At 45.7% G+C, this 13,978-nt stretch overlaps 1 protein-coding gene across 3 annotated transcripts in view; it reads right to left on the bottom strand.

Moving 5' to 3' along the window:
• Positions 1-8,856: 8,856 nt before the first annotated feature.
• The window catches only part of LOC125404770 (protein NDRG3), a 64,853-nt gene continuing 59,731 nt past the window's right edge, over positions 8,857-13,978 (bottom strand). For 2 of the 3 annotated variants that reach the window (XM_087911063.1, XM_087911064.1), the window contains 4 exons: positions 13,020-13,055; positions 12,821-12,872; positions 11,498-11,536; positions 8,857-10,388 (listed from right to left, as the gene is read on the bottom strand). In XM_087911063.1, coding sequence (XP_087767189.1) covers positions 10,207-10,388; positions 11,498-11,536; positions 12,821-12,872; positions 13,020-13,055 — 309 coding nt within the window. In that variant the 3' untranslated portion in view covers positions 8,857-10,206. The remainder of the gene's footprint in view (positions 10,389-11,497; positions 11,537-12,820; positions 12,873-13,019; positions 13,056-13,978) is intronic. The other variant, XM_087911065.1, reaches the window with a different exon arrangement.

The raw sequence follows: 13,978 nt of genomic DNA, 5'->3' as shown, positions 1-13,978 counted from the left end.
CTGGCTCTTTCTTTAGTGACTTCCACTCTAGCATTCTAGAATGTGACCCACAATGGCTGCCTGTGCTCAAATGACAGAGTTCAAGATGGCTTCTTACAGGCTCTGAGTCTGTCTCTGAGGTTGTATACTTTATGAACACGCTACACTCCAGGTTTATGAAACAACCCCAGCTCATAAGGGTCGCTGACATCTCTATCCTGATTGCCTTGCCCCATCAACCAATGATTCATCTTAATCAGAGAGCCTCTTAATTTGAGCTAAACTGGGCAGTGGTGGCACACACCTTTAATCTCAGCACTCGCGAGGCAGAAGCAGGTGGATCTCTGTGAGTTTGAAGTGAGCCTGGTCTACAAGAGTTTTCCAGGACAGTCTCCAAAGCTACAGAGAAATTCTGTCTCAAAAACAAAACAAAACAAAACAAAACAAAACAAAACAAAACAAAACATCCAATTTGAGCTAGAGCCAGGCTCGGTGGTGCATGCCTTTACCCCCAGCACTCAGGAGGCAGAGGCAGGTGGATCTCTGTGAGTTCAAGACCAACCTGGTCTACAGGGCAAGTTCCAGGGCAACCAGGGCTATTACACAGAGAAATTCTGTCTGGAAAAAACAAAGCAATTCGAGCTAGGATGGTACTAGTTTGGGTAATCACCAACTCTGGCCTCTTTCTCATGTCCTCTCCCTTTAGCTGGATGAATTGTCACAGTATCACTGATACTGTTTTGCATATTTTTAAATCATGATCACTTCTTCCTGTCACCATTTCTCCTCCATTCTAGCAACATTTTTGCTATTACGAAATTTTATTGTTTCTAGTTGTCAGACTAGAGTATGAGTTGTAAGTGTTACAGCTCTGGAGGGCAAGGTATCCCAACAGAAGTGTTACAGCTCTGTTCCAGTCAGGGACGGTTTCCCCAGCAAAGTTTTACAATCCTGGTTCCAGGAAAGGTTTCGCTAATGCAAGTGTAACAACTCTGCTCCAGCTGGGTTGTCACAGTTCTGCTCAGCTCTGCTCTGGAGAAATGTTACAGCTCTGCTCTGCTCAGGGAGCTTCACTGCTCTGGCTGTGAGAGTCCTTACAGCTCTGCTCTGCTCCAGTGAAAGTTGTTACAAGAAACCTTACTTAAGCTGGTCAGCGGTGGCACACACCTTTAATCTCAGAACTCAGGCAGAAGAGTCGTGAATTTAAGTCCAGCCTGGTCTACAGAGTGAGTTCCAGAATAATTAGCACTGTCCCAGAGAAACCCTGTCTCGAAAAACAAAACAAAACAAAAGAAACCTCACTTAAGAGATTTATTGGGACTGAGGACTTTAGGAGAGTGGCTCCCTTTTCCACGGTGAAAAAAGGGCAGCCCCAAACTGAATAGGTACAGCCTTGATGTGAGTGTTTGTGCCTAGTCTTAATATAACTTGTTATTCTGTGTTCAGTTGATATTCTTGGGAGGACTGCTCTTTTCTGAAAGAAACAGAGAAGGAATGGGAGAGGGAGAAGGACTGGGGAAGGAAGAAGGAGTAGGGGAGATGGAATTTTGAGGGGAACTGCGAGAATTAGATGGAGGGAAAACTGCAGTGATGGGTAAATTAAAAACCAGCATGAGAGGTAAAGGTGAGGAGTTAGTGCCTGACCAGAGAGAATGGGATCTACTGATGAGCCAGAGGCTGGTTAGCAGATTGTTGTACTGTGAGATTGAGCACACCTGAGCTTCAGTAGTGGGATATTGTATCAAAAATTCTTGGACCGGTGCTGATGAGACCCCATCCCTTCCTGAGATGAGACATCCTGAGGGTCTGTAGAAAGTTAATGGTCACTGAGGGAGGAAGAAACATTTATCCCTGTGATAGAGTCACTAATAAAGTGCCTGTGTTCTTGAGGATGACTTGTGTTCCTAAAAGCAACAATATGAAACTCATCAGGGGACACACACACAAAAGAACTGAAATAGAGCAGTGACTACTTGTGAAGAAAAGGGAATCAGTGGAAATGGGGGGGGGGATGAGGGATAATGATGGGTGGTATGATCAAAGTGCATTATGTACATGCCATAATGAAACCCATTGCTGCTTACAATTAATATCTGCTGATAAAAACATTTTAAAATTCCCACATATTGGGTTGTAGTATGGCTCAGGTGATATACTTGTCTAGCATGGATAAGACCCTGGATTCCATACTCGGCACCACACACACACACACACACACACACACACACACACACACACTTCCAATTCCTACACAACAATGGAAGACTCACTTAAGGTAAAAGGGGCCAGTGAAAGAACACCTTGGCCCTGGAGTCAAGGAAACACACTCCACCCCTAACTAACTCAGTAACTGAAATCCAACCAAACCTACAGCACAAAAATCAACCAATCCCTGAGCAAGAAATCCAACCAATCTTGAAACTTGTCCCAAACTCAAGAATTGAGATTCTATCAATCTCCACCCTGAAAATCTCCACCTTGGAAAGCTCTGTCTCAAAGATATCTTAGAAAATCACTCTTATATTCCTTCATATATACCTAAAGAAATACAAGTCAATAAACCATGGTAAAACCTGCACATCCAGCTGGGTGGTGGTGGTGCACATCTTTAATCCCAACACTTGGGAGGCAGAGGCAGGTGGATTTCTGTGAGTTCAAGTCCAGACTGATTTATAGAGCTAGTTCCTTGACAGCCAGGGCTACACAGAATAACCTTGTCTCGAAAAACAAAAACAAACAAAAAATCCCCTGCACATCTATAATTATTTTAGCACTTTCAAGATGGTCAAGCTTTAGAATCAGCCTAGGCGTCCATGAACAAGTGAATTAAGAAAGAAAAGTATCATGTTCAGTTTCACTGTCCATAATGAATAACAGAACATTGTTAGGAAAATGTATGCCGCTAGAGATAGTTGTGTTTAGTAAAATAGGTCAAACCTAGACGTTGATTGTTGTTTCTCATTGTGGAACATAGGTTACACAAATGTGTGCATGCACATGTGCACACACATGCACATACACATACATTCTGACATCTGAAGATTCTCAGAAAGAAATCTTCAGGAAGAGGAAGGGTGTAAGAGGTGAAAAGGAGTAAGAAAGAGTAATGGAGGATGAATGTAATCAAATTACTTAGCACACATATCGAATCCATCATTTTGAGTAATTATATATTAATAAAATAAATGAAAATACATAATGATAGAGCTGAAGAGATGACTCAGAGGTTAAGAGCACTGGCTGCTCTTCTTAGAGGACCTGAGTTCAATTCCCAACAACCACATGGTGGCTCACAACCATCTGTAATGAGAACCAGTGCCCTCTTCTGGAATGCAGGCAGAACAGTATGTACATTATAAATAAATAAAAAGAAAATATATCATGATATGTAAATTTCATATACTTTTATTTATGTTTTAACCAAGACAACCTAAATTCACAGTAGTGTAGGACAATTTTCTATATTCTGTCAATTATGTTTTAAATAAACGCTCATTGGCTAGTAGCCAGGCAGGAAGTATAGGCTGGACAATCAGACAGGAAGTAGAGGCATGGTGTGGGAGAATTGTCTGTATTCTGTCAATCATATTTTAAATAAACACTGATTGGCCAGGCAGGAAGTATAGGTGGGAAAATCAGACAGGAAATAGAAATGATGCAATGAGAACAGGAGAATTCTGGGAAGGAGGAAGTTGATTCCTCCCAGTCCAGCCCAGATCACCGAGGAAGCAGGATGTGATCTGCCAGCTGAAAAAGGTACCGAGCCATATGGCAAAAATAGATCAGAAAAATGGGTTAATATAAGCTACAAAAGCTAATAAGTATTCTGAGCTAATAATGGGCCAATCAGCTTATAACTTATGGAGACCTCTGTGTGATGTGATTTTCTTTGGGGCTAAACAGCTGTGGGAACTGGGCGGGACAGAAACCCCCAACAAGCAGGCCCCTTCTTGATACAGAGGTGGGTCAATGAGAACAGGAGAATTCTGGGAAGAGGGAAGCTCCCTCAGTAGTCCTGTCCCAACCACAGAAGGAAGATGTGATTGCCCTGCTGAAAAAGGTACTGAGCCATGTGGCTAACACAGATAAGAATAATGGGCCAATATAAACTTAAGAGTTAATAAGAAGAGTTATAAGAGTTAATAAGAAGCCTGAGCTGATGGGTCAATCAGTTTATCATTAATGTAGACCTCTGTGTGATTTCTTTGGGACTTAATGACTGCAGGGACCAGGCGGGACAGAAACTCAGACAACACCACACAAATGCTAGTGCACACCCATAGTCCCAACATTAAGGAGTCTGACGTAGAAGGATTGTGAGTTCAAAGCAGGTTTTTCTGTAATAGCAAATTCCAGGCCAGCCTGAACTAAGATTTTAATTTTTTTTTAAAAAAAAAAGTCAAAGAAGGGACTGGAGAGATGTCTCAGAGGCTAAGAGCTCTTATTGCTCTTGCAGAGTAACCAAGTTTGGTTCCGAGAATCCATATTATGTTGCTCAAAGCTGCCTATAACTACAGCTACAGGGGATCCAATGCCTCTAGCATCTTTGAATACTTGTACTCATGTGCACCCCCACAATTAAAAGTAAACCAAGCACACATACATAGCAGAAAAATGGAATCTCTGTCAAATATTTCACATCACCTCTTAGACTGAGAACTTTCTGTAACAAATAATGTAGATACCCTCTTTCTAAGCTACCTAATAAGGTAGCCACTTAGTACACAAGGCCCCTGAACACTTGGAATGTGGATAGTGTGACTGAGGAGCTAAGTATTTTATGTGTGTGGGCTGGAGATGGGAACCATGGCTTCCTATGTGCTCACCAGGTACTCCACCACTGAGTTCCTAGATCAGTCTCTCATATTTCCTCTTTTATCTGCTTCTTGAATGTTCTTACCAATACTGCAAACTCAGCAGAAGCTGGAAGTAAGTTGCTCACTGGGAAAGATATTTGTAGGCTCTCACTGAAGTTTGAGGCTGTGTTAGGGTTGTTGGCCAAAGACTCAGAGGTGGTGAGATGTAGGTTTATAAAGACTCATGATGCTTGGGAAGGGCATGGTGATCCCACAGATATGACTTACCTGTTTCAGTAGATAGAGGTCTCTGGTCTGAACCAGAGAAACTGGAGCTTGGGCTAGACAGGCTCTTCTCTCTGCTCTGCATTCTTCCCATCATTCCTCAGCAGACTCTCAGAAGCACACGGTCAAAACCTGAGAAGGGTGCTGTTGTGGTGACACAGCCCATGATCCCAGCTACGACCCACACTGGGAGTGACCCTTCTTGTCAGGTTCAAGCCCCAGCCCTTTCTTCATATGAAGAGACTGCAGGTAAGCTACAGGCAGTTTGCTTTGCATCAGTCTTTCCTAGGTTGTGGCCTTTCTCCATTCTTTAGAACACCAATGGTCTCTCTCTTCTACCTCTGTGTAGGAGCTTTGGGGTCTGTTTTTGTGTTCTGTCCAATGGGCTAGCTTGCATTTTTTCCATTCCCTTTGGGTCTGTCTGGATTATATCCTTTCTTAGGAAGCTTCCTGTGAACTCCTGTGGCCTGAGAAGCATTCATTAGGCCTGGGGTCAAATTCTGCTAGTTTGTGGCAGGGATAGTGGCAAGACACTGAGCTCTCTCTAGGCATATCAGGGACCGTGGCTAGGGTTAGAAATGAGTTAAGGAGGCGCCAAGAGGCCTTGGAATGGGAGCCACAAGCAGAGGTGACACTGAACAGTTATTGGTGCAAACAGCCGGAGTCTGTCAGACCATGTGACACAGCAGTGACTTGCAAGGCTCACTGGACACTTCCACTCTTGGTGCCCCTTTCCTCATCTGAGAAGTGGGGTAACCACACCCAACATTTAGGGATGGTAGATAATGCTCTGGAAAGCCAGCCCTGGGGCCATACTTCCTTCCTGGTTCTGAAGATCCTGTTCCAAATTCTTTCAGGAACTCTTCCTTTTTCACTTACTCTGTTGCGTTCCTGGGAAAATTTTGTTTGTTTTTGTTTTTATGAGACTATTAGCTATAGGACTGTGTTCCCTAGGTTGTCCCCCCAAACTCTTGGGATCAACTGGTCCCATTGCTTCACAGCCCTGTGACTGCCAGCAGGCTTGGCTGGAATATTTGCTCAATCTGCCATTACCCTACAGTTCCATGTCCTGCCCTCAGCATTGTGAGGCTCTCAACACACATCAACAGAGCGAACCAAAGTGAGCAGAGTGTTTGCACAGTGTGCTGTCCTCAGACTAAGCACATCCTTGGTTTCTAGAGAAATGTTGATTTTCCAATTTCTATTAAGTGTTTCAGTGACGGGGGCTAGCTTGCTCAATCTTTTCAGATGACAAGGTAAAATTTCATCTGTTTGGTTCTATTCAATTATTCACTGAGTTTGTGTTCTGTACCAGGCACTGCCAAGGCTTCACAGTAGGAAGGAACATCTCACAGAATAGCACGGGGACCTTCCTTACTCTAGAGCCACATGCTGCCTGGATTAGGATGTTGTCCATCAATGTCATGGGAAGACATCCATGTCCTGGAACAGTCCCCACTGAGTGGAACCAGTTTTGCAGGGAGGACCGCTTCTCTGTCCACTGCCAGGGCCCACAGATGTGAGTCTTCCATCCTAACTAAAAGGTCAAGAGTTTGAGCTTATTTTTGCTCTTTCAAAGTTGTTGACAACAGGTGCGGCTACAAATAAGAGATCCTGACCTAGGGTGTGGTTAATTAGTATTTTGAGTATAGAGGTGGATCTCCTCCACCTTCATCAAAGGTCAGAGAAGCAAGTCTATCCCTGCTTCTTCAAGAAGACTGGCAGGAGGTTCCAGGGAGTGGCTGCCTGCAGGATACTTAGTCTAAGGATGTTGGCATTACCAGTCCTGTCTAAACAACAGAGTGCTTGATGGAGGATGCTCTGTGTATTCCTTTTATCATGTTAATGCAGTCTGTTGCCTCCTCCTCCCCTTTGGGAGTGGGGTATATAAGCTTGTGGAAAATAAACATTGGCAGTTTCAGTATTCACCGAATTTCCCTCCTGGTGCTGTTCTGTGTTTCTGTCTTTTCTTTGTCTCATATCTCTGTTCTTTTTGATTAATAATTCTAATCCTCATGCTCCTACCTTGGAATGTATGAGTCTCATCGAGGCTGGCTGCCCACCTGTCCTGCAACCCCGTTCCATCAGCTGGAGAAACAGAGCTCTCTGCTGCCTTTCTGCAGGAGCTCAGAGTCCACAGCAGAGCTCAGGAGCACCAAGCAGGCTGGGGCCCCATGACTGGCTCTGGATGGCCCCTTCCTCTCAGACTTTGGGGACTGGGTGGCCTTGGTGAGGGGGTGGTTCTGCTGCCTCCCGAGGGCTGGGATTCACTCACTACAAGGGCAATTCTTCCATTTCAGCTGCCCATGAGTATGAGGTTCAAGTTAAGTGCTTGGCTTTACGCCTGCCATGGGTAGCATGGGTGACTAACTCAGACCAGCTGTGCGACCTCAGGCAAAGCATGCAGTTCGTAACATCCACTGCGATGAAGGATCATAATACTGACTCCAGTGGGCTGAAGGGAGGATTAGAGGTGATTAACTTCCTGACTCTAGCTCAGCAGGGCCACAACCTTAGGACCCTTGGGCCATAAAGGGCCCTGCTCTTTGCTGGACACATCTCCAGGACTCTGCGACTTTCTCCTCCTGGTTTGGATAAGGCGCGGTAACTAGTGGGGAAGACGAGGCCCAGGCAGTGGCAGTGAGGCCGAGGATGAACAGGTGCTGGCCACATTTGCAGAAGAGATCAGATCATTTGGTGCATGTCTGAGAAGCATACTAGGTGCTTAGGCACTGTCTGTGGTGACTGGTGAGTGGGTGGGCAGTGTTGGTGAAAGGCAACAGAAACTGCAGTGCCCATTCTGTGTCTCTCTAATCCCATTTTCCTCATAATGGCCATGTCTGGAGGATACAGTGACCTCATCTAGAGGATGAGCTGCCTGTTGCTCAGGCAGCAGGACAGACAGAGCAGAGCTAGAACGGTCACCTTCTCTTGAGACTTTTGTGGGCTTTTTTGTTTTGTTCTTGAGCTTGGAATTGACCCCAAGGGCCCACTCATAACTGTTCCTAGCTCCACTTCTTTCCAAACTGAGACTCTCACCCTGTGAGAACAACCGTAGATGCAGGAACTGACAGTGTAAAGACATTCCAAAGGGAGGATAATCCAGAGTTCTCTTCTGTCATGTTAGAAGACTGTTGTCCAGGGCCAATAGTCCGTATGGCCCTGTGGGTAGTAGTGGGGAGTCAAGGGGGCAGTCCAAAAGAGACCAGCATGTATATGAGGAAAGTCTGATAGAAGAATTTAAGTCTTCTTTAGGCCAATCAGATGGTGAGAACAGACTGTTTCTATGGACTAGAAACATGATATAGCCACCAGCTCTACTCTTGAATCCTGATTTAAGCAAAACCTTCTTCCAGTCCCAGAGTGGACTATTCCATCCTTTATAAGATGGTGGGCTCCTAAAACTATTTGCAGAGAAGCTTCTGGAGAAATATAGCCTGCTTATTAAAGAACCCAGGGAAGTGCTTGTAAATTATCACATGATAGTTAGGACCAGGAACTCCACAGAGACAATGGAACATAAGACATAGACTAACTTTCTTAGACTCAAGTTCTCTCTCATCAAGAATAGTACTGTCAGGCTTCTTGGAAATCTTGAGGAGACCAGGGCATGTCAGGTAGATGGGGAATTCAGCATGGTATGCCCTTACTGTCCGTTCCTCCCTCTAGTAAGTGTCACTGAAAGGGAGAAGTAATCACAGATCAGAAAATGCACAGTTCAGAACCTGTAGAAGAGACTCATTCCCAGCCCAAGCCTTCGGAGAGTCGCTTAGAGAAATGACACCAGCAGCCAGGGAACAATGAGACATATACAGCTTTATTTAATCTGTAAAAAGTCACACTCGGGTAGAGTGACATCTTCCTTATCTTAGCATAAAGCAAGGAGTGTGTGAAAAACCTCTTCCTCAGGTTTGGAACCATACAACCCTAGCTGGGCTCACATCTGGATACTTCCAAGAAAGGAGTCCTTGTGGTGTGGCAGCTTCTTCCCAGAGCATCTCCCTGGCTGGTATGACCCCTCACCGACAACCTGGACAGAGCTGCCCTGAGACTGTCCCCTTCCCTCCTATAAAACGACATTGCACGCTTAAGACTTTCCCAGAAATGGGTTCCACTTCAATGTTACTTGGTTTCCATTAATGTTTGCTGGAACCTAGGCTACATTTACTTATCATGATGGCATGTTAATGATTCCCCTTTTCCCCACTAAGACCCTCTCCATTGATGGTATATTTAAATCATACTGTCCCCTTCTCTGGGATAGAGGGATGGAGAACCACTCTCCATCCAACCTGGGAGGCACTTCCTACAGATGTGTGAGTGTCTGGGAAGTGGTATCAGATGCTACAGGGACAGCATTTTAGTCTGCAGAGTGGAGCCTGGTGTTTGTTTTCCATCTTCCTTGGCTAATCTAGAGCTTAGGACAATTCCTTGGAGAAAATGCCATGGTGTAGAGACACCACTGATGGGTTTCAGATCCTGCCCTCTGACTTACACAATGACATGTACCAATCCACTTGGACAGGGGAGGTGACTGCTACCTTGCCTATCTGTGTAACAGATGACCCCTCTGCTGGTCACAGCCAGTCAATGGTCCACACGGTAACTAGATTCCCACATCCCTCAGACCTGTTCTCTCCTAAAATCACTGCAAATATTGTCCAAGTGGAACCAAAATCCAACCTTGTGGCCCAAGCCATCCAGATATCCGCTCTGCATAATTCCCTTTAAAACGGCACTGAGTGCAAAAAAGTCCCTTTGCAGAAGCGCTACAAGAAAGCATGTCTAAAATCACAGAACTATGCACACACAGACACAGACACGCGTGCTCGCACACACATGGAGTTGAGAATCAAAGAATCTCGTCAGATACATATTTGAGGGAGCACAGGGAAAGGCTGGCAAGAGAAGATATGGAGATCAGATCGGATCAAGATGTTGGAATGTTACAGTAATGGCATGGGTGTGGTTCTTGGTATATACAAAAAGGGGTGTGTAGAGAGAATGAGAAATCCAGGCTATTAGAGAAAGGTTCTGTGGCCATGCATGAGTGAAAGTGGAGGCCAGCTGACAGGATGAAATGTTCTATTATGGAGTGGTCATTTCAAGGAGGAGGGACTTGCGTGGTCCAGGGAGGAGCATCTGCTTAGCAAGACACCTCCATGGTCTGGTGTCTGTCCAGGACATCAGGGGACTCACAGGATTCTTGAGTTCCATCTGACTGATTGCTGGTCACAGACCTGCTAAAGGGACTTTCTCCAGAGCCAATGCTACTCGAGGTGGAGTGGGTTCGTGATCGGGCGAGCCGGGTCATGCTGGCTGATGGTACTGTAACAAAGAACCAGGGGATCAGAAGGAGGAGCTCGGAGAAGCTCAAGTTCTCTACAAGCTTCACTAAGACTTTACCTTTCAGAGCCCACCTAAGATGATGCCCAGGACAGCACAAGAGGTGCCCCCTCTGCACTATTTGCTCTAGGTGAGTGACTGTATGCAAGGCTGCTTTGATCTCCTGCATCTGGATTCTCTCCAGATTTGCCTTCAGAGTATGATGAGACACTCTAAGGGCAGAGTAAAGCCTCTTAGCTGTGACCACACCATTCATACAGTGATTAGGAAGGCGGCTTTGGGAACACACACTGGTCACCAAAACCTGCAGTGCATGCAAGACTAAACCAAAAGAAAGAATGACAAACCACACAAGTAGGAAGGCAATTCACAAACACAGTGCAAGCCCGATACAACAAGACTACCATCCGTGTCCACAGGTACTGTTGCCCTCTGGGGAGGAGACATGGATGGGTGGAGGGGAGGGAAGATGTTCTGGAGCTGATCACTATGGAGGAGACATGGATGGGTGGAGGGGAAAGAAGATCACTATACAGGCATGTGATACAGGCTATATGGGACAAGGGGTTGACATGGGACTGACTCTGGAGTTCTTTAATTTAGACTCCTATTTGTTACTGTTACTACTTTGACTTTAAGATCCTTTTAGCTTCATCATGGCCTGGACAAGGCCTCACCTGACAGAACTAACTGCCTATAATTCTGGATCACCAGTCACTTTCCCTGCTATCATTTCATCACTGGGATCAAAAGATATCTTATCTGTGGTGGTCTCTAGACACAGATGCTAACATTTCTACCTAGAGTCAAGACTGCAGGACCTTTGTGATTCCTGTTTAGGGCTCACTTCAAGGATTAGTAAATATGTGGTGGTAGTGGAAGAGGGACCCCTCCCCCATTGGGCTTTGGTTGCCACTGTCACCCTGGCTGAGGATGAGAGGAGGCCTGATCTGTAGGGTAAACTCTTAGAGCACACTAAGCCCTGTTCTATCGGGCTCTCACTGCACAGGGACCCGCGGACATGCTGCAGGCAGCCAATGCAGCAGAAAGAGCATGGTTGGGAGGCGGGCAGGGCCAGCACAGGAAGGTACCTGACTCGCTGCTGAGGTGACTGAGCTGCACATACGGGACTGGAAGCAGGATGGACACAGGAAAAGGCAGGTTAGTGACCCACAAGAGCTAAGTGACAACCTTGGCTGCCTAGAAGATGCTGACCGAATACTGAGCAGGGATGAAGTTTCTTTTGAGGTCCCAGAGAAGAGCATCGATGCTTAAGCACCACCTTTAATGCCGCTTCTCGAAACAGACAGAAGAAGCTATTCCACCCTCATTCTATAGGTAGCCTCCGCACTCTGTTTTAGAAGCTAGCTGCATGATCAGTTATCTTCTGGGGGAGAGGATGAGACTAGGCTAGGAGAGGACTTCTCCTCCTGGTGAGCCAGAGGGCTGTGTGTGTGGGCTCGGGTGGTAGCAGCTCACAGACGGGGACGACATAGCCACTCTAGACAAGACACACATGGTCTTTCTGGCAGCTACAGGTCTGAACCTAGAGACCACCTTCCTAGGCAGCTCACCTATGGTCACCATCTAATGGACACCAAGGATGGAAAATCTGCCCGCTGGGTAAAGAGCTCTGTTCTGGGGTTAAAGGTATTTATTTATTTCCCCCGAGAGAAGCAAGTGTGAGTTTCTGTGACAAATGAGAAAGCTCAGGGTCTAAGAGGTAAGAGCCCAATGCAGCAGCATATGACATGGACGTGCTCTAAAACTGCCAGCTCATCTGTGGCAGAACAGATTTCGGTAAGGACACTGTTCTTTTCTCCTGGAGCCTTTACTTTGTTTCTGAGGGCCAGGTAAAACCTGCTGGGTTCAGATATAAATCATAAGCTCCAGTTTATAGCTAAGGCAGCCAAAGCTTCAGTGGTTAAGATGTGGGCCTGGAGTCAGACTTGTAGGTTTCAGTCATGGCTATGCTGCTTACTGGTTGCTACAGGAGGCAGCTAAATATTCTTGAGCCTCAGTGTGCTATAAAATCACCTCTTAGAGCCAGGTGTGGGGCACACGCCTTTAATCCCAGCACTTGGGAGGCAGAGGCAGGTGGATCTGAGTTTGAGGCCTCTCTGATTTTCACAGTGAGTTCCAGGACAGCCAGGACTACACAGAGAAACCTTGTCTCAAAAAACAAAACAAACTGAAAGACAGGAAAAAAAAAATCACCTTTTAGTCTGAGGACATATCTTAGCTGTCAGCCTCACTTAGACACATGCACAGATGAACGAACACTTTATACTCTATTGTCGTCTACTTAAAGGCCGACTAGCAGATGGGTGGTGTCCTGAGAATTGTGATCTCCCAGATGTTAAATGTATCCTATTATCCATAAATTTCTGCTAAATAAAAAACATACTACTCACTGTAGCCCATCCCCTGCAAAAAGTACTTGAAGGCCTCGGTGAGCTTCCCAGGCTAGGGGAACAAACAAAGAAGGCATTAATTTTTGCATTAAGTACAGAGGTAGCAATGATTGGGGGAGGGAGGAGGAGAGAGATAGACAGAGAGACAGAGAGAGAGAGAGAGAGAGAGAGAGAGAAATTATTATGAACACTTTCTTACCTGAACTACTTGGGGCAGTCCTCCACAGTCTGCCATCTAGAAGAGGAAGAACACCTAAGTCAGCAGGACCTCCACTAAGGGGAACGCTTTCAGTATTCCATGTCCTTTCAAAAATGTCAGGAATGAACTTGATGCTTAACAGCATCCATCTTTTATCCCTTCAGGGAACTCTATGCAGCCTTGATGCCGGCCATACCCTTGAGAGAGATGTCCGGCACTGTTCATTCACAGGATCTCAGGCCTGGCTTTCAGGCCTGTGTAGGTATTTCTTGTTAGGCTGACAGTGCTATCAGCTAAAACTTTCATCCTGGCTCATCTGCACCCATGGACACTTATTTTCACAGTTCTCAAATAATGTGCTCCACATCTCAGTGTGTCGTACTTTGTAAGGGCCCCTTTCCCAACTATAAGAGGTCAGGGGCAGGGTTTCCTATGTTGCCGTCCTCCACTTCTTGCCTCTAAGTACTTGGGCACAGGCCCCGGATGTCCTCCTCTCCTTGTTCTCCTTTGCTCCTCCTCCTCTTGTTCTCTTGCCCTTCTCATTTTCCTTCTATTTATCCTCTCTGCCTTCCTACCCCACCTATCCTTGCTCCTGCCTTGCTATTGGCCATTCAGAACTTTATTAGATCATCAGGTGTTTTTGACAGGCAAAGAGTCACAGCTTCACAGAGTTAAACAAATGCAGCATAAACAAAGCAACTCATTAAACAAATGTTCCAGAGCATACACAAATGTAACACACCTTAAAATAATATTCTATAATAGGGTTCCTCTGTAGTCTTGGCTATCCTGGAACTCACTCTGTAGATCAGGTTGGCCTTGACCTCAGAGATTTGCCTGCCTCTGCCTCCCAAGTGCTGGGATTAAGGGTGTGTGCTGCCACTATCCGGCAAGGGTGAATCTTGATAATCTACAAACTTTTAACAAGTACAAGAAGCCCCAGGAGAAAAATGTACCCA

The sequence above is a fragment of the Myodes glareolus genome, chromosome 10 (assembly GCF_982192425.1).
Source record: "Myodes glareolus chromosome 10, mMyoGla1.1, whole genome shotgun sequence".
In the NCBI taxonomy this organism is placed as follows: domain Eukaryota; kingdom Metazoa; phylum Chordata; class Mammalia; order Rodentia; family Cricetidae; genus Myodes; species Myodes glareolus.
The sequence above is the reverse complement of the archived record's forward strand: the minus strand, read 5'-3'. Positions and strand labels throughout refer to the sequence as shown.